At 51.5% G+C, this 22318-nt stretch overlaps 2 protein-coding genes across 4 annotated transcripts; one reads left to right on the top strand and one right to left on the bottom strand.

Moving 5' to 3' along the window:
- Window positions 1-252: 252 nt before the first annotated feature.
- Window positions 253-16337, top strand: CTNS (cystinosin, lysosomal cystine transporter). 3 transcript variants are annotated; one of them, XM_054575882.1, is made up of 12 exons: window positions 253-355; window positions 1336-1415; window positions 5253-5331; window positions 6761-6845; window positions 8029-8132; window positions 8245-8376; window positions 11278-11377; window positions 11470-11589; window positions 12690-12860; window positions 14679-14796; window positions 15035-15149; window positions 15493-16337. In XM_054575882.1, exons 2-12 carry the CDS (start codon window positions 1355-1357, stop codon window positions 15545-15547), a joined length of 1140 nt encoding a protein of 379 aa, XP_054431857.1. In that variant the 5' UTR covers window positions 253-355; window positions 1336-1354; the 3' UTR covers window positions 15548-16337. The 3 variants fall into 3 exon arrangements, with proteins under 3 accessions (XP_054431857.1, XP_054431858.1, XP_054431856.1); XM_054575883.1 differs by lacking the exon at window positions 253-355 and adding an exon at window positions 474-551; XM_054575881.1 differs by lacking the exon at window positions 253-355 and adding an exon at window positions 577-706.
- A 447-nt stretch (window positions 16338-16784) lies between these two features.
- TAX1BP3 (Tax1 binding protein 3) lies at window positions 16785-22245 on the bottom strand. Its single transcript, XM_054575878.1, has 4 exons — window positions 22091-22245; window positions 19131-19250; window positions 18636-18713; window positions 16785-18322 (listed from the first exon to the last, which is right to left on the bottom strand). The coding sequence occupies exons 1-4, from the start codon at window positions 22127-22129 to the stop codon at window positions 18185-18187; spliced, it is 375 nt and encodes a 124-aa protein (XP_054431853.1). The 5' UTR covers window positions 22130-22245; the 3' UTR covers window positions 16785-18184.
- Between the last annotated feature and the right edge of the window lie 73 nt (window positions 22246-22318).

Below are 22318 nucleotides of genomic sequence, written 5' to 3'. Positions count from 1 at the left end.
TCACCAGGACAGCCCCTGCCTCCCTCTCACTAGTAGTGCAGGGTTCGCTGACAGGCCCTTGGGATGCGTCCCTAAGGCGCGAGCCTACTCCCTTACACCGAGCCGCCATCGTCGGCAAGGTGCCTGCGCCCCTCCGCTTCGCCCCACCCCCACCCAATTGTCCCGCGAAGATACGTCAAAACTACAGCTCCCAGGGTGCATCGCGCGGTGGTATAGACTCCCCAAATCAGTTGACTCAGCTCACGTGACTTCGGGCCCGCCCTCACAGAAGGTCTAGCCGGCCGGGAAGTGGGTCCAGTTAGAAGCATCACGTACGCCTTGTGTGGTCGGTCTGTGGCGCCTCAGAGAATCTCAGGTGAGAGCCCGTGCGGCCCGAGAAAGCCTTCCACCCATTTCCCAGGTGGGCCCCCTGAAGCCCAGAGACTGGTGCAACAAGCCCGTTGGGCAGCCTGCCTCAAATCCAGCCCGCCTCAAATCCAGCCCTTCTCAGCCGCGCCCGGGTTCTATCCCCTGCCACCAGCCCCGGCCGCGCGACACCGGACAGTCTTCAGGTTCGAGGGCCCGGGTGGTGGTGAGCGGAGGTAGGGTTCACAGGGTGGCCGAGGTGGCGTGGGTGACTACCTCAGGGCATGTCCGAGCCCCTCCCGCTCCTTCTGCCCAGATGCCGCCTGAATCTGAGCCGCGGAGTTTGCAGACTGCTTTGGAGGTGGGAGACGCTGGCGGGGGGGTGGGGACCCCTCCGAATCCCCTGCTGGCTGGCTGGGCTCCGAGCTGCGCTCCGGAAAGTGGGCAGGACGAGAACCCACCGTGCCCTCCGGGGCTTCCATGCTGAAGAAAGGAAGGACAGCTGGGCTTTGTCTTCTCCAACAGTGTTAAGGAAAATAACAACCCTTAAGCTCTTACCCCAAGATAGGGAATGAAATTAACTTCCTTAAGGTTTATAGATTCACACAAATATCTGACCACAGTTTTTTTTAATAACTTTGAGGGGAGAAAAAGAACCTTTGGCCAATTAAACTGCATTCTCTCTTTCTGTTAGCCAGCTAACAAGAGGCAGTTGAGAGAATTCAGTATTTGCCCACTTCCTCACAGTGGGACCTTACACAACCCACTTAGTTTTTTGAGCCCATTTCCCCACATATCAAAGAAAAATTAAGCCCTCCCTGGAGTCACCTTCTTCAGGCTGGTGATGCAAAGCCCATGAGGTCACAGGTGTGAAGTGAAAGTCCCTTATGAACTGTTCGTGCCATGGTTCCAGGGAGTATACCGTCCACCTGTTGCTGAGCTGATCCAACTTTAACCTGAACTTCTCTTGCTATTTGTTTTTCTTCCTAGTTCTTTGAAATCGAGGAACATGATAAGAAGTTGGCTGATTATTTTTATCCTTTTCCCCCTGAAGCTCATAGAGAAGTGTGGTAAGTTTAGAAGTAGGTCAGCAACTTCGTAAAGAGGGAAGAGGTGCTACCGAGTAAGTAGCGTGACTTGTTTCTAGCCAAGGATTCAGGACTGGCCAGACTGCCTATTCTTGCCTGGCCCTTGGTCAAGCAGCCACTGGGTGGTGGAGCAGACCCAAGTCCAGGGTCCAGGAGTTTTACAAGGAACCAGATGATTCCATAAATAATTGGTCTTCTGCCCCAGGGTCCCTATTACCTTGTCTGTGTCACCAAAATCAAACTGTGGAGCTCCCAACAATCTGGGATAAAATCTTTAAAGTACAGCTTGTGTTCCTGCCCCGTGAACCGCACAGAGGGAATTTGGGTTCTGTGAGATGCTGCGGAAGCAGGTGATGTAGCCACCTTATTGGGCCTGGTTCTCCCAGGCCACAAACACCTAAAGAGTCTGCCCAGCATCCCCTTGTAAGATGAGAAAACCTTTCCCTTAAAGAGGGACTGGGGAGCAGGGTTAGGGGCCTCACAGAGCACTAGTTGGTTTTCAAAAAAAAAAAAAACCAAGAAACCAAAATACGGTTTGTATATCTTTGTAGAGCAGAGTTTCTAGGGGTCTGTGTCGTTCTATTAATTCTCCCAAAATGTTGCTGAAATTTCTTCCACAGGAGGAATCTGTGTTGAGCTCTTCTAGGACCCCAGGCCATTGTCAAGGTCAGATCTTAAAAACCCTGAGTGAAGATTTCAAATGAATCGTACAAATGTACAACCTCTATGGAAGCTTCCCAAGATCCAGGCACAGTGGCTGCACCATTACAGTTATCTGGCCTCTTAAATGTCTGAGAACACAAGCATCTGACCAACTCCTCCAGATTCGTTAAAAAATCGGTCATGTTACTTTACAGTCCCACCTTGTGGATAAGCAGTTTCCAGGAAAGGAAAGGTCAGACTAGGAAGCCTGGTATTTCTTGGTACAGATGCCAGAGCCCCACTCCAGACCTGCTGGGTCATACTCTCTGGGACTAAGGTCCCAGTGTGCATATGCTCACATGCATTGGCAGGCTTTAAATAAAGCTCCGTTAGTAATGCTAATGCATTGCTGTAGAAAAAAAGAGCAACTCCACCTAATTTATACAGGATAGAAGTCCTCCCCAAAGTCACAGAACTAGAAAGTAACTGCGTAGGGGCCCTACTCCATTTTACCACTTTGTCATCTTTCCTGGACGTCATTATAAACAACAGTGGAAACCACCATAGAAGCAAATAATTGGAATTACCTTTCTGATCTCATTCTGCCGGGCCTGTCTTCCTTTTACTTTGGGGGATGATCATCGGGGACCTTAAGTGAGATGACTGGCTTCAGAGGATTTTGTCTCTGACTTGTTTGAGTGGAACCTTGGGAGGCCCTTCAACCTAGTAGCAAAAACCTGGGCTTTAGACCAGACAGGCTTAGGTTTGAATCCTGCCATCACCATTTCTGAGCTGTGTGGGCAAGACACTTTCCATCTTGGGAATCTCAGTTTCTTATATCCGAAACTTAGGCTCACCTTTCACTGTTGTAATAATAAGAGAATGGGAGTTAACGGTAGCAGAGTGGCTGGTGTGAGGTCAGGAGCACCATAGGAGATGCCAATAAGCATTAGTTCCCCACCCCTTCAAAAAAGATTCCTTAGAGGAAACTTGGGATGGTCTTATTAAGACTCACTTGTGATCAGAAACTCCTGCCCCAGGGAAAACTTTAAAATGTGTTTTCCCAGGATATGATGCCAGCTTTCTAACTGCCTCCCATCTTGAGTTTAAAAAACGCCCTGCCTTGTTTCCATGATGTTAAGAATAGTCAACAGCAATAATTTAGCACTCAGGCCGTGTGGAAAGTCACAAACATCATTATCTTTTCAATGCTCTGGGAGATAGGTAGTACTATGCTCCCCATTTTACAGGTGAAGAAACAGGCTCAGAGAGGTTAAGTACCTTGTCCATGGTTACACAGCTAGAAGGGACAGAGCCAGGATGGATCTGTTTGACTTCAGAGCCCAGTCTCTCAGCTGCTGAGCACTGCTGTCTTCGGTGGCAATAAGAGGGAAGGAAACATTCCTTGATCTGGTTCTTAGCGAGTTCACAGCCTCCTCTTTTAAAATGTAAAGATAGTGGAAGAGCAAAGGCCATGGGGCTCTCCCTCTCAGCCTGACCACAGTCCTGGCGGAGCCCTGGGCCCCAGAGGTGTTGGCAGCTGCCTGGCATTACTTTCAGCATCTCTCTCCTGGGTTCTGTCTTGTCACAGTATTGCTTATCTGGTGTGATCCTCAGCGCTAGGCAGAAAGTAACAGAAGGGACCTACCCCAGCTGTGCAAGCCCACAACAAAGGCAAGGATTGTTTCTGAGAGAAGAGTGTGTAAGAGAAGAGGCAGAATTGTTGAGCCTCCCTCCAAGCCCTGAGGTGACATGTAAGGGAGGGACCATCCTACTCTGCTCCGAGCAGCTTGGCCTCTGCAAGGGTCAGCAAGGGGGCATGCCATTCAGAGGGACCCTGGTGGGAGTCAGCATGGGGACTTGCAGGCAGGGGACAGAGTCTGCGTCTGCATTCAGCATGCAGGGTTAGTGTGGAGGAGGTGGCTCGGCCAGGTCTGAGGTCCCAGGTAGCACAGCCAGGCCCAGAGTACAGGCTGCAGACTGGGCCTTTCCTTTGGAGGAGATGGAGTCACTGTCCTTTGTGGTATCCAGGCAGAGGAGGAGAAACTGGCAGGTTGGAGTATGGAGAGAGAGGATCAAACAGTGGAGAACTTCTAAGTGCCCTTCTGACCTGAGGCCTAAATTTTGTTCATCATCTGCCTTTCATGGGTCTGGGGAGGAGACCTGGGCCCTGCCTGCAGCTGCTAAGCCAACAAGGACCATTTTCATCAAGTTTTGAGTGTTTGCTTTCTCCTTATGGGCCCCTTCCAGTTCCAGTCTAGATTCATAATCACCCTTTGTGTTGTTCATAGTCCTGAAGGCTTTGAGGTAAGGGAGGTGAGGGACAGGTGCCTGCCATGTTGAGTGTACCTGGGAGCAGGGGTGGGGTCGGGGGTGTGGGCTGCGGGTAAGAACACAGGAAGAGGTCAGAGAGAGACAGACTCTCATGTTCTGTGGCCAAGTTGCTCTGGGGTATTTGGCTTCCCAGACCTGCTTCTTCCCTTCCCCCGGAGGCCTATTTGTGTACCTTCTCCTGAGTTAATGCCAAGAAGAAATCCCTGAGAGGGAAACTGTCTTGTTTGTCAGTCTTCCTTTCCCCAGCCCCTAGCAGAGTCAGCCTCAGGAAGGGGATCAGTGAATGAGGGGCTCAGGTTCCTACGGGAGCTCCTACGGGAGCCCCAAAGGGTTTCTTGAGAAACAGGTTAGTTGGACCCATGTGTCCGAGTACAGGAAGGGACTGGACCATTCTGCAGGGCCATTTAAGCTCCACAAAAAGGAGAGGCGCCTCTGATTTCCATCTGAAGAGGTGATTCAAGTCTGTGTTTCCAGTCCCAGGTCATGGTTTGAATTCCTTTGTGACAGTTTTTGGGCTCCGTGGTTCTAACACTTTCTCTGGATCACTCAGCCACATACCCTCAGAGCCTGTCATGTTGGGGAAAAGGAAGCGACAGCGTCTCCTGCTCAGGCCTGTGGCTCCCTCTGTCTCTGGCAGCAGGAGATGAAAGAGTGTAATGAGGGCTTCAGTTCCCAGTCCCATCACTTAGTCTCTCAGAACCTCCATGTCTTCACCTAGAAGATAGGGCTTATCGTGAGTCATAGTTCATGAGTTCAGGTGTCAGGGGCCCTTGCCCCAGTGTCTCCTTTTGAGCCTAAGTTCTCTAACCTAATGACTAATGCTATCGATTTGGGTCCTTCCAGAGTCGACGATCAACCTCATTGTTCCTCCCACTGTGAAGCTGGAAGATGGGAGCTCAGCCAGTGTCAGCATCACCCTTCAGTAAGTTCCCAGGCCCAGTGCTGTCCTCAGCCCAGCTCACCCCACGGCCAGCTCAGTTTGTTCATATTTCACATGTGATGCTCTTGCCTCTTCACTTTATGAGAAGCCAGAGAAAGAGAAGTGATAGCCCTGGGCTTCAGACCAAGGTCCCAAAGTCTCTTTCCCCATCCGTTGAATCCATTTCCCGTGGAAGGAGCTGGAAGGAGGCTTCTCCCCAGTCATGAGCCTTGTCCCCAGCTGAGAAGAGTCCTTGAGTGATGAGCAGTTGATGCCAGACTTCAAAGTGGTCCTTTCCAAGGCTCTAAATATTTGAGGAGAGCCCTGAATGTCAGGAGGTAAGGAGCTGAGCACTTCTCAGGTCACTTCCCAAAGCAGAAGTGACTCAATCTGGTGGGTCCCATTTGTGCGGCGCTCACGCTTAGCCTTGTCTGAGAGTCTTTCCTGCCGCCCTCCACTGGTTCAGGCTTGAGGGTGCCAGCTGAGTCCCGACTGTGCCAGAGGGCCTCCCTCCTCTGTATCCTGCCCTGCTTTGCCCTGCTCCTGCCTCCCAATCACAAGGATTCCTGATGATGAAGGTCAGGAGTCCTGTCCTCTTCTTTCTCCCCTTCTCCCTTTCCCTCACCTCTCCTGGGAAGTCTGTTCTCAAACCAAAGCTTCAGTACCCAGGCTTCCCAACAGACCTGCGTTCCATTTCTAGCCCCTGCCACCTCTGCACATTGACACCTCATAAATCTGACACCTCATCCTACCACCACAACTCTCCCGTCTCCAGAATCCTTACTGCCTTCCAAATTAAATTAACTCCATGCTTGGGAGTCCCAACTGGAGACCCCCTCACGGGCTGCTCCCAGTCAGACATATCTCACGGCTTTCTGGGGACACGCTGTTGCTGGCTCAGAAATGAGTCCTCTTAGAAGCCTTTCCTACCAGAGCAAATGTCATGGTCCTGTCAGCCTATGGACACCCCTGTTTGGCATCCACAGCCACTTTCACACCTTCTAATGCTCTCACCCAGACCCAGTGGACATCTTATCTCCTGATAAAGGTAGAAAACTCCTACCCTGGCTGGTGTGGCTCTCAGTGGATTGAGTGCTAGTCTGCGAATTGAAAGGTTGCCAGTTCGATTCCTGGTCAGGGCACATGCCTGGGTTGTGGGCCAGGTCCCCCACTGCGGGTGTGAGAGAGGCAAACTATCGCTGTATCTTTTACACATGGGTGTTTCTCCCTTCCTCCCTCCTTTCCCCTCTCTCTAAAAATAAATAAAAATAATAAATCTTAAAAAAGAGAAAGAAAAGAAGAAAACTCCTAAGGAGCAGGGAGCCCACCTCTGTAGTCCCCAGGTTGAGAACATAGCACTTCCTCACCCTGAATTCTTGAAAAATGACAGGCCTCATGTGAAATCCAGAAGCTTCTCATTTGTCCTCCACAGGCATCCGTTAAATGCAACCTTGGTGATCACTTTTGAAGTCACATTTCGTTCAAAGAATGTTACTATCCTTGAGCTCCCTGATGAAGTAAGTGATGAACCGTAACTGATGGGTAGAGAACATTTTAATTAAGTGCTTCTGGAAATAGTCCACCTTGTTTTTATACCATGGGCTGCCCCTGTCCCATCATTCTAGAAATCTCTGGGTTTGCTTTTGTTGGTCTCTTTGAGGATGTCTGTTCTGTGCCATGTGGACAGATTTTGGAAGGTGATGGCAAGAAATCCGAGGCAAAAAAATGATTCTGAGAGTATAGAAGTTTTCTACGACCTTGTTCTATAGAAGGTGTTGGTGGACCAGCAGCATTGTCCCTGCTTGAAAACCTTTTAGAAATGCAGTCTCAGACTCCCTTGCAGATCTACTGATTCAGAATCTGCATATGAACAAAATCCCTGGAGGATTTGGGTCCACAGTAAAGTTTGCAAAGCACTATTCTGAGATTCCATTGGTTGAGTGTTATTTCCAAAAACAGTGCCAGAGATTGTCTGGTATCACAGTAAAAACTATTCATAGCCCTTATGCATTTGTCTCTAAATATATAGCCTGTTTTTGCCTTACCAAGGATTTGAGCCAATTACTGTTGAATTAGATTTTTAAAAATCAATAGGGGAGGCAGTATAGAATAAATGAGGGGTTTTTTTTTAAAGCAGACAAGATGAATACAGGGATGAAACTGATAACCAGGAGGCACATCTTGAGGCCCTGTGTGATTCTAGAAATGAGCTGCAAATCGGCTCCGAGCCCCCTGGCATGCAAACCATATGGAAGCATGTCAAATGAAGAGTGTTTACCAAAGGGGACCTTGTGTGAAAAGGGAGTCTCATCTCATCCCATGGCGAGCATCACACATTATTAGACACAACTTCTGCCCCAGGTATAAAGCCTGTTACAGGCTAAGAAAAGCCATTGATTCTAACAGTAGGTTCTGGCACTCAGCTCTCTGAGGTGTAACTTGATCCACAAAGGAAGAAGCCATCCCACCTTCCCTCAGAGATAAGACCAGAGTGGGCCTGAGGGCAGAACTGAGTTCTGTTCAGAAAGCCTAACACAGGTGTATGGAGGGGTTCCAGCTGGCTAGCTGGCCTAGTGTTTCTGCCTTTTGTTGGTAAGCTCCTGGAAGACAAGGACCCTGTGTGATCTTAGTCTGGAGTTAGGCACTCAGTGAAGTTCCAATAAATACATGGCACTGTATCAAATTCAGTTTTCCTAATAGGTTGTGGTGCCTCCCAGAGTGACAGAATCCTCTTTTCAAGTGACATCTAAAAATGTGGGGCAAATGACTGTTTTTCTGCATAGAAATCATTCCAACGAAACCGGGTAAGCTGGGGCTTAAACAATGAGAAGGGAGGCATAGCTGGGCATGTGGGGCTTTCCTTCAGGAACCCATCCTGGTTCCTTCAGCTCACCCTGGTCCCCAAATTCTTTCTAGCCCAAGAGTACACTTCTTGGTGATCCACAGCAACGTCATTAACATCATAAACCAGGTGATTGGCTGGATCTACTTCACAGCCTGGTCGGTCTCCTTCTACCCTCAGGTGATCATGAACTGGAAGCGGAAAAGGTACTCTGCTGAGCTCTGTGTGCAGGTTCATTTGGTGCTGGTACAACAGGCATTCTAGTAAGGCCGTAGGTAGCACGGGTTCGGACTTTACTCCTATGCTCTTCTCTCTCTGACCACTTTCTAGAAAGTTATCAATCTGAAAGCTCTAAGGGCCTATGGTAGCACTTGTACCGCTGGGCATTTGGTCTCTTGCCTAATTCTGCTACTCCCTGTGAAAGCAACAAAATGGGGCTTCTCAGTGAAGTGGAGAATGGGTTCGGTGGGGGTGAAGTCCAACCGAATAATGTTTTCATCTTGGTCGGTCCAGCCCTGGAGGAATTAGTGTCAGGTCATGCTACAGTGCTGGAGTTGGATCCTTCAGCCTTTGCGATTAAGCCATCTGCCTTGATTTTAAAAACAAAGTGGGATAAAAAATAAATTTAAAAAAAAATTGGGAGGCGAGGCCAAGATATGGGTATAGGAAGACCCTGAACTCTCCTCCCACAGACATACCAAATATACACCTACATATAGAGCAGTTCCTGCCAAAGAAGAACTGATGGCCTGTTGGACAGCTTCTGCACAACAAAGGATATAGGGACCACCTAGAGAAGGATAGGAGAGATGGAGACATGATAATGAAGGGAATCCCATTGCTCACATGGAGAGCTGCAGCAGGCAGGCCTATTACTGAGGGGTCTCTTCAAGGACTTGCCCACTCTGGGCACAGAAAAGAAACAGTGATTTAAAAGGCACCTAGACTACACATGAAGGAGACCCATTTATGTTGTGTTTTGATACACTAATAATGTTCCAGAAAGAGAAAAGGAGAAAATCCCATTTAGAGTTACATCAAAAAGTTAAAAATATCACCCTGGCTGTTGTGGCTCAGTAGACTGAGCACGGGCCTGCAAACCAAAGGGTTTCCAGTTCGATTCCCTGACTGGCTGGATTGCAGGCCAGGTCCCATGGAGGGAGGCACATGAAAGGCAACTACACATTGATGTTTCTCTCCCTCTCCCTCCCTGCTCCTCTGTCTAAAAATAAATAAAATCTTTAAAAAAATTTTTTTAAATACCTAGGAATAAATTTTACCAAGGAAGTGAAAGACCTGTATTCTGAAAACTGTAAGACATTGATGAAAGAAGTTGAAGATACAAATAATCGAAAGATATACCATGCTCACGGATTGGAAGAATTAGTATTGGTTAAAATGTCCATACTTAAGCAAAGCAATCTGCAGATTCAGTGCAATCCCTATCAAATTACCAATGGCATTGTTCACAGAACTAGAACAAAGAATCCTGAAATTAGCATGGAATCATAAAGACCCCAAATATGTAAAGCAATCTTGAGAAAGAAGAGGTATCACATTCCCTTATATCAAACTATACTGCAAGCCTATAATAATCAAAACAGTGTGGTGCTGCCACAAAAATAGACACATAGATCAGTGGAATAGAACAGAGAAACCAGAAATAAACCCACACATATACATATGACGCATATGACAAAGGAGTCAAGAATATATAATGGGGTAAAAACCGTCTCTTCAATAAATGGTTTTGGGGAAACTGGGGAGAGACATGCAAAATAATGAAACCTGACCACTGTCTTACACCATTTTTATTAAAACTTGAATGTAAGACCTAAAACCATAAAACTCTTAAAACATGGGCAGTAAACTCTTTGACGTCAGTCAGTCTTAGCAATATTTTTTGGATATGGCTTCTCAGACAAGGGCAACAAAAGCAAAAATAAACAGATGGAATTACATCAGACAAGCTTTTTGCACAGTGAAGAAACCAACAAAACGAAGAGGCAGCAAGTATTGTCAAAGATGTGGAGGAAAGGGAACCTTCATACACTGGTGGCAATTTAAAGTAATGCAGCCACTATGAAAAAAAGTATGGAGGGTCCTCAAAAAAATTAAAAATAGAACTACCGTGTGATCCAGCAATTCCACTTGTGGGCATCTATCCAAAGATGATGAAAACTAATTTGAAAAGATAATGTGCACCCGTAGGTTCACTGCAACATTATTTGCAATAGCCAAAGTATGGAAACAACCTATGTATTCCTCAATAGACAAATGGATAAAGAAGATGGACATATATAAAATGGAATATATTACTCAGCCATAATAAAGAATGAAACCTTGCCATTTTCAACAGCATAGATGGACCTAGAAGGTATACTAAGTGAAGTGAGTCAGACATAAAAAAAATAGTGGATAATTTTACTTATAATGTGGAACCTAAAGGCAGAAACAGACTCATAGTTACAGGAAACAAACTGGTGGACACTGCAGGTGGGGGAGGGGTTGGGGAGCAGGTGAAATAAATGAAAGGGATTAAGAGGTAGAAACTTCTAGTAAAATGAATAAGCCATGAGGATGTCATGTACAGCACACAGGTATAGTTAATAACTGTAATGACAGGTGGTAACTAAACATGGGGACCATTTCATAATGTATGTAAATACCAAAGCACTCTGATAGACCCCTGAAATGAATAGGATATTGTATGTCAATTATACGTCAGTGGAAGGAAGGAACGACAAAGTGGGCCTGGGGTTGTGTCTTCATGCAACAGGGACGCTGGCTTTCCTGCAGTCACCCTAGCTATGTGGGCCTCTTTGGGGGCTGCTGAGCTGGGAGCCAAGGAGAGAGAGGCCTCCTGTCTGCAGAAGGCCTTCAGATTTTCCTCTGGGGCCAGGAGTTGAGGCAGGAGGAAACTGGTTCCCAAGAGGGTGGGATTGGGTGGCATCGATTGGGGCATGAAGGAGGACCTGAGGACATGATCTCTTTTGGGGAACCAGGCCCCCCTTCCCCTGTACTGGGAGCCCTGTCCCTTCCCATGCCTTCATTGGTCAAGTCTCACCTACAGCCTTGCCTTGTCTCTCTCTCTCCCTGCCTGACAGTGTGGTTGGTCTCAGCTTTGACTTTATTACCCTGAATCTGACGGGCTTTGTGGCCTACAGCGTGTTCAACATTGGCCTTTTCTGGTTGCCACACATCAAGGTATGGCTCTGCCTGCCCACCACAGCCCGACCCACGCCATTCCGTGGCCTGGCTGCCCCTCCCTCCTCAGCTTCTCCCCATCCCCTTAACAGGAGCAGTTTTTCCTCAAATACCCAAATGGAGTGAACCCTGTGGAAATTAATGATGTCTTCTTCAGCCTGCACGCCTTCGTCCTCACCCTGGTTGTCCTGGTGCAGTGCTTTCTGTATGAGGTGAGAGATGAAATTGGCACCTATGGCTGCCAGGCCAGCACCCACCACAACCACCTGCCATCCATACCTGCTGTTTTACTACAGAAGACACGGATCTCTCAGAAAGGACATGTCTGTTCACGCAGCATCTACTTAATGGGCCAGGATAATAGGCCAGGCCCTGTGCTGGGCAGAGACCACCCTGTGAGCCCAAGCTCTTGCCTCTCCACCTGCAGGTCTGGAGTGAGGGGCACAGAGAAACGATGATTAGAGCTGAGGGGGAGGGGAGAGCATGGGCAGCTCTTGGGAGGCCTGGCCCAACCAGTAAGGAGGGGGAAAGAAGGCCTCAAGGAAGTGGTGTTAGTTGTCCACAGGATGAGTTAGATTCCCTTGGCCATGGGAAGAGGGCCAGAGCGGGGGACGGAATTGTCAAGGCCAGGTGGCAATGAGAGGAACTGTGAATGGATGTGGGAAGCTGGGGTGCCACTGTGGGGAGTAGGCTAATGAGGGCCCTGAGAGATCCCAAGGGGTCCGGAGCCCAACCCAAAGGGCCTGAAGCCCGGGCTGAGGGGCCTGGACTTGGCCATGTTGCCAGAGGGTGGTTTGGTGTTTCGCCTGGAAAGGGTGGAGTTGGGCCATGTTTAAAAGGGTCACTAACATGCAATTTTCTTTCACTTGCCTATGGGTGCTCCCCTTCCCTCAGGGAGTTCCCTTCACACATGCAAGGCCAGCCAGGGGCTGCTTGGGCACCACCTTCATGAATCTTCTAGGTTTTCTTAGTCTTTTCTGTGAAGTTTGGATGGAGGCCTTCTCTGGGGACAGTTCAGGGAAGAGGACAGATTCTAGAGATGATCAGGCTCCCTCTGGATTGTGGGACAAGCCTAGGCTGGGATGAGGTGTTGGGTACCCCCCACCCCCCGCCCAGCACCTGTCGCTCCTGGTGGGCTCTGAGAGGCACCCAGTTCTGCGTTGTGGAAACAAGAAGAAATAGACTCCATAAAGTCCAAGAAGAACCAAACTAGAGACCCTAGGCATGACAAGGGCACTGCTGGTGTTGGGCTCTCTGTGCCCTCCCAGACACCCCACTTACCTCCCCTCTTTCCGCCCCACTTCATCCTCAGCGAGGCGACCAGCGTGTGTCCTGGCCTGCTATTGGCTTCCTGGTGCTCGCATGGCTCTTTGCGCTCATCATCTTGATTTTGGCTGTACTCGGGGTAACCACGTGGCTGCAGTTTCTCTTCTTCTTCTCCTACATCAAGCTCGCAGTGACACTGGTCAAGTATTTTCCACAGGTGCCTCCGGGGCCTGCATGCCTTTCCACAGGCCATTAGGGTGCGGGGTGCGGGGAGGTGGGGCAGTGAGATACAGACCCCGGGTCCTACTGCTGGCTGGGGCAAGGAAACGAATGGAAAGCTGCAGTGGAAGCCATGAGCCCCAGCAGGAGCAGGCCGCTTGGGGTGGGGTGGGTGAGCGGGGTCGGGGGGAGCTGGTGGGAGAAGCTGGCCATAACTGCTGCCTGCTCTTCCCTGCAGCCAGAAATCACACAGACTTCAGTGGAGACTCTTCTGAGCTCACACCTCAGCTCGGAGAGTCAGATTATACAGGTTTCTCCCATCTCTTTGTCCCCGTTTTCCTAATGACTTCAGTTCTGCGCCCAGTTACCACAGCTGATGTCCCTGAGCAACAGCAGCAGGACACTTGGGAAAGATGAGGTGGGAGGAGAGAGCCCACCACTACCACCTCCACCTCCCGTCCGGAGATGTTTTTCTCAGAGGGCTTATCCAGAGTCTTCCTTGTGAGCCCTCAGCAACCTCCCTCAAGTACCCAGACAGTCCTAGTTAGGGCAGAGTCAAACATGCCTTCCCAATAGCCGGAATGGTCTGGGCCAGGGTCAGAAATGAAGTAAGTACCAACTGCACACTCCACTTACGAGTGGGGGCATTTAATTCAGCTTGTTCTCAATGGAGAGTCCCCCTTTTCAGCTTCTCCAGCACAAGGAACCTTGTGTTCCGTGGGCTCAGGAAGGAGTACGTTTTGGCCAGTCAGGACCAGTCTCTTAAGAGGGCCTGCAAACAGGGCCAGACCCTTAAGGATAAACAAGAATTCTGCGACACCAGAGAAGGGGGCGTTCCAGGTTCGGGTCAGCCTACACAAAGGCACAGGCAGAAAAGCGTGGGAGGCAGCAAAGAGACCTGCTGGTTGAGCACTGTTGGGATAAAGGAAGCTGGGGGCTTGGGAAGAAGGCTTCAAAGTCGGGGGAAGGTCTTGAGGGAAGTGGGGCCTCAGTCCCTGAATGTGGGAAAGCTTGGGGCTGGGAAACCTGGGAGGCAGGAGTCCCACGTGGAGACATTTGAAACTGTCCATGACGGGAGAGGTGGCCGCAAGTATGGAGAGGGTGGAAGAGGACAAAAAAGGGGACCTGGCTGATGGCTGACAGAGAGAAGACCACTAAAGGAGCCAAGTCAGAGAAGCCCAGAGGGTGCTGGCATTGGAGAGAGGAGTGGGGTGCTGGCAGTAGGGAGGGGTATGTCCAAGTGGACCCGCCCACGAGACCTGGGAAGCCTGAGACAGAGACCCTGGAGTCTAGGCAGGGCGGAGGTGGCAGGTAAGTCCAGTCTGCAGAGGGAGAGACCAAGGAGAACTCCAGTAATTCTCCCAAGGAAACCAAGCTCCAGTGGTGGAGGCAGTGTTCCAAACCAGGCAGTCAGACCTCAGCTGCATTCCCAAGCATAACATGAAGTCCAGGCTCTGTTTGTGGAATCTCCACTGGAGATGAGAAAAATCCGAGTGGCTGAAAAACTCCGATAAGGTTTTGTCCCAGAACAGGGACGGATGAAGATGGAAAAGCAGTCTGCCATCCTCCCTCTGTTGGAGCCATGTGGTGCAGGGGTGGGAGGAGGGGGTTGTTTGCTGTGCATGCCGCTGAGACCCTAGGACCCACCCAAACTTCTGTCAAGGCTTGTCAGAGCCCAAAGGTCACTGTGTTCCTTGGAGCAGAGGCCAGAGCACATGAGTGGGAGGAATTAGAGCCGCTCTTGTTTGGAGTGGCAGTCACAAGGTGCGTGAGGCAGCCACGCAGCCCCCTCACCGCCCTCCATTGCTTTGCACAGGCTTATATGAACTTTGTCTACAAAAGTACCGAGGGCTGGAGCATTGGCAATGTGCTTCTGGACTTCACTGGGGGCTCCTTCAGCCTCCTCCAGATGTTCCTCCAGTCCTACAACAATGGTGAGTCAATCAACAGTGGGCTGGAGGCACAAGGTGGGGCCGGGGGGGGTGGCTAGCCCCAGCCCCACAGCCTGGTATCTCGGTGATCCGAACAGTCCCAGTCCCTAGGTCACGGAGGGGCATTTGCAGCTGGAGGGTTTGTGGTTTCCTGAATAGGGGAGGACCCTCGCCCCCACCCTCCACAGCCCCACAAGCCGCCAACCTAAAACCAGATTCTGTCCCCTCTTGCTGTTAACAGACCAGTGGACACTGATCTTTGGAGACCCAACCAAGTTTGGACTCGGCATCTTCTCCATCTTCTTCGATATTGTCTTCTTCGTCCAGCACTTCTGCTTGTACAGAAAGAAACCAGGGTATGAGCAGGTGAACTAGCACCCCGGGCCCCAGTTAAACAGCCTAGGCCCTGTGCCCAGGAGGAAGGTCGGAGAGGTGGTCTAGAGTGCAGGGCTGGCTCCACATGCTGACAGCGGAGAAGCACTCTCTTCCTCAGGGTCAAATGCCTTAAACAGGAACCAGCCTGCCTTCGTCCACGACTCTTCAGGGCCTGGGACAGGAAGAAAACTTCCTTCTGGGACAGACACCTGACTCTGCTCTGAGATTAACAGGCAGGCTGCTGGTGGCCCTTCTCGGGTCTTGGCCAGTCATCTGCCCTCTGCCCTCCTGCAACTTGCTGTTGCCGTCTCTGTTTCTTTTAAGGCTTCAGGCAGCACCCACAGGTTCTGACAGCCATCCCAAGCAGATTGGATGTTGAGCTAGGAGCTGAAAGTCGTCTTGCCCAAGCACCCAGTGTTTCAGGGAGCAGCCAAAGGACTGACCTTACAGCTGGGAGCGCCAAGGGCACTTTGGTGCTGCTGCTGTGTTTCTAAAGACGAAGCAGCCAGGTGCTGGTGCCAGAGGAGCTGGGACTTTGGGGTTAGGCCCTGGGGTCCCATCTTTGAAGGCCACGTTATCTATAACTCAACTTTCACAACTGCAGTCACAGGTGGCCCCAGCCAGTGCCTAGTAGAGAAACAGTATTTCTGGGTCTGGAGGTGCTCAATAGATTGGTTCTGAACTGGGCTCACACCCAAGGAGACCTCTGGATCTTTATCACATTAACACCCCTTTTGGGTATTCTGGAGGGATGTTTTGGGAGTGGCTGGCTGCCTACCTCCACTTCTCCTGAGTCGGGGCCCCCTGTGAGCCCATCCTCTGCCCGTGCCTTTGAGGCTTATCCAACCTGCCAGACGGTGAGGCAGCTCCCCTGGGGGCAGGGCAGGCCTGCCTTGCCTTCGCTTCCCCAGGCCTCTAAGTCTCACCACTTTTTTGGATGTTCAGGAGCCTTAGAAAAGAACTTAAAACCAACACACAATTCTCATGGGCCAACCCTGATCCTAAATCCCCTTCCCTCTCAACCCAACCAGTTGTCCTTCCTGGGTCAGGGCAGGGGGTGGGAGGTCGGTGCCAGGCGTGCCTTGTATGTGCCTTGAGTTTGTCAGTCTACTCTCCTACTTTTTACTGTGAGATCAGTGTGAGAGTGTATATCCTGAATTAAAACCAGATTGTTTCCTTTTGTGCACTGAGCATTTGTTAGATGCAGGATGTAGGTGTGTTGGCATTGACACCGAGTCCTTGGGACATAGGGAGACAGCCTTGGAGACAGCCTTACTCCCTGCATGTAAGGAAAGTCATGGAATTGTGAAGCTCACCGGTCCCACAGAGACTGCGTGCAGATCTGGCACTTCATCAGGGGAACCCTCTTGTGTAGCTCAAGACACCTGCCTGCTCAGGGCCAAGTAGGTCCCACAGGTACTACATCTCTGCATTACCAAGGGCTCCCTGCTCAAGGTGTGGTTGCAAGCAGGGTTTGGATAAGGCCTTTAGGAGCTGGCCACCCCTAGGAGTGAAGGGATGACTGATTTTTCCAGATTCTTCCTCTACCCAGGTGTAAAAATATCAAAGAATTTAGGATCTTATTTCCCCAAATCAGAGATTGTAGCCTGACCAAGTATGCACACCTGTTTTATTTGGGCCACCCAGTGTTACAAGGTGTCACACTTTAAAAACGAGGGGACTTCGAAAATCTGACTTGGCAGTGGGTCCATGAGTGGCAGCAATTCCCAGAGCTGGTAGGGCAGGCAACCTGTGGCAAGCCAGCCAGAGACCCTGGAGCTCTCCAGTTCCCCGTCTTGTCAGATGGCAGCCCTGGAAACTTGGGGTTGCGTCCCTGCCTGTGATCAACTGAGCGCTCTTAAGAGTTTTAGGGGCTGGGTAATTCTCCCATGAACCCCTCGGTGTCCATGAGGCCCCTCCTGGGTGGGAACTGAGACCAAGTTCATAAGGGAAGTTGGGGACTCCCTGCGCACTTGCAGTGAAGGTGCCTGCACATATTCCATAGATGTGGCCAGGCAGAGCACCGTGTCAGGTAGACCTGGGAGAAGTGGGGCTTCATAGAGGAGCTGGGGCCAGGTCAGCCAGCCTTACAACCAAAGCTCTCTCCATAATCCACCCCCCGGGGACCCCACCCCTGTGCCTCAGCGAAGACCCACTGTGGATTCCAGCACTGTTCACTGGGCACAAGATGTCAGGTGTCAGGCAGCTGGCTTCATACTGCCCCATTTCCACAGTGACCAAAGTGAGGCATGTTCACTTGTTAAGAGTCATCATTCCCAGATTGAATTAGTAATCTACATTCAAAAGTAGAATTGGCATCTCCAAATAATAATGCTTTGTATCAAAATTGTGATTAAAAAAATACAAAAGTTAAACCCACAGGCACAAGGGAAAATGGCAGTCCTGAGAACTGCCCTAAAATGTCAGCCTCAATCCTGTCTAAATCTTGTGAGCTGGCAAGCCCTGGGGAGGCCAGCACCCCGCAGGGGAGTGGGGGTGCGATGGGTGCACTGTGAGCCTGCCTGGCTTCCGTCCTGGCCAGCTTCGTCGTGCCTATGGCAGTGCTGAATTCCCCCTGCGCAACAGGGGAAAGCGTGGGACACAGGCACTTTGGAGCTGAGACAGGGCAGGGCCGAGCCCCGCAGCCAGGGCAGTGTGGGAAAGGCTGGCCCCGCCTGGCACTGTTTTGTAGCTGCTCTCAGAAGTGGGGCCTCCTGCTCACCTGGGCATTTCCAAGACCAGGCGGCAGGGTCTGGGGGCCAAGCCTGTGGTCACTACAGACTGACTACAGCTCAGCTCCAGGCCGCTGTTTCCAGTTTTCCGTGTCCGAGGGAGAGCTGGTCTCAGAGCCTCAGACCACTGGTAGGAGGGGAAGGAAGGCCAGGTCAGACCTGTGGGACCAGCTTTTCCCTTCTGAGCGGGGGCCCAGGACTCAGCAGAAGGATTAGGAGCAGACTGTGGAAGTAGTGTCACTGTACAAGAGGAGGCAGGCACGTGTTGGGATCTGGGCAGGCTGCTAGGACAGCATGGACTGCTGCACCGCCTTCTGCAGTGACTGCCGTGTCACCAGCAGGCGCACCACCTCTTCCGAGCGCTTGGTGAGCCGCTTCCGGGCCTGGTCGTGTGTGACCATGGTCATGTCCCAGCCATTCACCTGACCCAGGGAGAGAAAAATACAGCCACCTCAGTACCCTGCTCTCTGGGATCTGGAAGTAGGATGGGCTTTCGGGAGCCTGGGTTACCCCAGCAGGCCCCTAGCTGATGTGCCCAGGGTGGTGGATGCCAAGCATTGCAGCTGAACACAGAAGAGATCCAGCTTCCCCAGGGGCAAGACCAGCGTGGGCTCCAAAATAGCTTCGGTGAGTCTCCCAAGTGTCCTGGGAGGCAGGGGCAGCCCCCGCCCCACTCCCAAATGCTTCAGCCGCTCTGACCCAAGCCTTGTTTTTCTCTTCTGGGACTTCACGTACCTGCATGATCTTGTCTCCGATCTGCAGCCCAGCAATTTCAGCAGGGCCTCCTTCGGATACCCGTGTGACATAAATACCCTGGAAAGAGACAGCCCAGGTGAAGCCCTGGGTTCACTGGACTGGCCCTTTATCCACAGAGCCAAGCACAGCATACTCTCAGCTGTCCATCTGTCCATTCCTGCACCAAGCCAACCACCCACCCTTGGGCACAGGCTATGCCAAGACAGCCAAGGGGACAGCGGGCTGCCTCATAGATGCTCCATCCTCTGCTGCTCTTGGGTTGCCTGAACAGTCCTTCCTAGGGCTGGGAGGCCCACTCCTCAGCCCCGCCCCTTTACTTATTCCCACTACATCACTTTTTAAGCTTTCTTAAAGAGGACTATCTGAGAGATGTCTGCTCCTTCCACAAAGGCTCAGGAAACAAAGATGTCACACAAACCCCCACCCCGGCCTCTTTGCTGCACAGAGAGGCCCCAGGATCCTGGTCCTCCTCACCTTATCCGTCTTATCTTCAGAAAAAGGATTCTGGGAGGGATCCTGGTCAATTCCACCTCCAATGCTGAAGCCCAGGATTAAGTTCTCACCTTGACGCAGCTTGTGAATTTCAACTCTTTGCTGGTAAAGAGAAAAATGAATTAGGGTTTGGTGGGTGTGTGGAGAACAAATCTGGTCTGTCTCCTGAAGCAGCCTCAGGCTGTTGGGACAGCTCAGCCATGCCAGGAGGATGGGGCACAAATCCAGCTGCACAAATCCAGCTGGTCACCAGCCTGGGAGGCTAGGGGGTTGAGACAACGCAGCCACATCAACCGACCCACACAACCCTCTGTCCCAACTTCTCTCCCCCCTTCCTCTGTCTTGCGCATCAATCAGTCCTAGTCACACATGGGCTAAGCCCTGCCTAGCCCAAGAGCTAGGACGCTATGCTTGCTATTGATGGGGCCTGTGTCCCAGGGGAGGGACCACACAGGGCAGGAAAGGTCAGGCCCTGGGAAAAAAGTGCAGGCAGCTTGCTGAAGCAGCTCAGATTGCTGAGCCAGCCCAATCAAGGGCAAGACAGAAGCAGCTCAGGAAAAGTAGAGATCGCACTTGCATGGGACGCGGGGGGGGGGGGGGGGGCGCTGTCCTGACTAAGGAACAGGCAGAGGCTTGAAGGTGCTGTAGATACATAGGTCCATGAGACCAGGGTATACAGCACAGGACCGGAACTGGGAGGTGAGATGAGGCTGGGGTCAGACAGGAAGGCCATGAAATGCAGGCCTAGGAGAATGGCCCACAGGAAGCCCCAAATCTTGTGCAGTGTAAGAGGTGAAGGTGTCTTAAGAATTCTACCACCATATCTGGGGTGCGGTCCCCAGCAGTGCCAAGCTCCTTTCAAAGCCTTCAGCAGGCATGCTTCAGTCACCAGATGCTGGGAATCGGACCAGATCATCCTACCCCAAAAGTTGAGAGTTTTAACACACGAAAAAAAAGCAAAAGGTGACTTTATCTGGACATAAGGGAGTGGCCAAGAGTTCGGCCACCCGGCATTCATTGCAAGCCCACTGGAGTTCTCAGGAGTTGGCAGGTAGAGCTGGTCGTGATCAGGTTTGATGCTAGAAGGACCACTCAGGTAGTAGGAGAATGGACGTCTCTTAGAAGTGGGATGTAGAAGCCAGGAGACATGAACTACTAGCAAAACAACATCAACAGACTTAGAGTTTGTTCATGGCAGAGAAGTCAAGGGGAACATCTGGTCACCTGGCCTGGCTAAACAACCTCAGATGGAGACCCTAAAGGAGTAACATGCTGAGTGTGAGTGCCAAGGGCCATTCAGGCAGGTGTCCCGAAGGCAGCCGGCCTGTGAAGCTAGAGTCCAAGAGGACAAAATGGTTTTAACTTTCTCAAGATGTTAACTACATGGGAGATGGCAGGGGCCAGGGAGGAAGCTTCCCCCTCCCCTATTCCCAGTTGAACGGGGGCAGGGGTGGGGGGGCCAAATCCCACCTACCACATCAAATATGTTAGAATTGTGAGGTCATGGTCCTACAGCTTTGAGGAGGGGCCACGGACCAGCCGTAACATGAGGTGGGGAGCAGGGAGCATAACCTCAGAGGCCCACTGGACCTAGGGCTTCATGCCCTGAAGAGAGCTGCAGGCCTGCTCCACCTCCTCCAACCCATACTTTTGACCCACCTTCAAGATCAGAAAAGAATATAGGCTCTTGGGCTGGGAGACAAGGCTCTGTCACTGACTTGTTGGGTGAAGTCAGGAATCAAATCACCTCTCTGGCTCTTCACTTGTAACCATATCTTTTTCCAGCTAAAGAACAAGCCTGATCCTTTCCCTCTGGGGCAGCTAGGGATCTGGAAGTCAGGCGGGTACAGCCAGGGTGAAGGTTAGGACAGTTCTCAGCAAGTCCAAGAATGTTTTGTCCTAGCCCTGGCCTGAGCTGCTGCTCTAAGCTCACCATCACATGCAGCCTTTATCAGTGACTTCACACCACTCCACCTGACTCCCAGCACGCCCATCTGAGATCATTTTGCCACTACCCCAGAGCTGGGACTTCCACCAGATCCAGTGCATGCCTAACAGGCATTCTCAGAGATCAGGGTCCTTCCTAAGGGTTTCTTTATAAGGCTGGCCATGAATAGACCTCTCTGGGACTCACTCCCCGACCTCCTGGCCTCCAGGTGCCACCCAGCTGTTGCACTGGCGTCTGGGTCTAAGGTCCCAGCCTGCCTTTAATTATTCTAATAGCACCTGACATCCAAGACATGCTGAAGGGTGGGATGGGCGTGTGGGCCAGGGGCCTGAGCTGACTCCAAAGGGTCTCTCCTCAGGCCCCAAGTGCCAGGCAGGGGACCTGGACTTAGCCCCACGGTCTGGGGATCCAGGAAGAGTTCCGAGCAGAACCAAGCCCGTTATATGAGCCTTTACTCTGAACCGAGTGGTGGTGAATCCCAGGAAGGAAGGAGGGGTAAGGGGCTGTTACGTAAGCCCCGGCCCCCTCCACGCCTCAAATCCTCCTCCGGGCGGCGGCTCCCACTGGAGTGGAGGAAGCACTTCCTCATTCCAGAGGCTAAGACTCACGGATGTCCGGGCCGGCGCCTGCCCCCCGCGGCTACCCAGCTGGGATTGCAGGCCCAGGAAGGCCCCGAGCGCTTTCCCAGATTCCCACAAGCCTGGCCTTTCTCCTCGATTCTCCCCGCCCTGGACGGCTGAAAGGAGTCCAGCGCGGCGACGGCGACGGCAGCGCGCGGGGTCTGGCTAGGTCCAGGGTATGAGGAGGCTCTTGGGTCCCAGCCTTCTCGTTACAAGGCTGGAGAGACCGCGGTTGGAGTGGAGACTGAAGCTCTGGCCGCGATTTGCAGGAGCCATGGGTTTGAAACTTTGTCAACCTGTTTGGGGAGTCAGTTTACCACTCTGCAAAGTGGGAGCAACACAGGACAAGGAAGAACCCGCGCGAGCGCACTCACCACCACGGCAGTGACCGGTTGGCCCGGGATGTAGGACATCTCGACCCCAATCTGGCAACCAAGCACCGTTCAGCGAAACCCGCAGCGAAAATCCTAAGGACCGCGCCCTCTGGTTAACAAAGGCCGTCTGGCTGGGCCCGCCCCCTTATGAATAGTTAACAAATTCCCAACCAATCACCCACCGGATCGCTGTTCGGCTTTCGGAAGTCCCTGCGTGTGCGTAGTAAA

Source organism: Pteronotus mesoamericanus, unplaced genomic scaffold (assembly GCF_021234165.1).
Source record: "Pteronotus mesoamericanus isolate MK-2021 breed Mesoamerican mustached bat unplaced genomic scaffold, CSHL_Meso_final contig_317, whole genome shotgun sequence".
Taxonomy (NCBI): domain Eukaryota; kingdom Metazoa; phylum Chordata; class Mammalia; order Chiroptera; family Mormoopidae; genus Pteronotus; species Pteronotus mesoamericanus.
The sequence above is the reverse complement of the archived record's forward strand: the minus strand, read 5'-3'. Positions and strand labels throughout refer to the sequence as shown.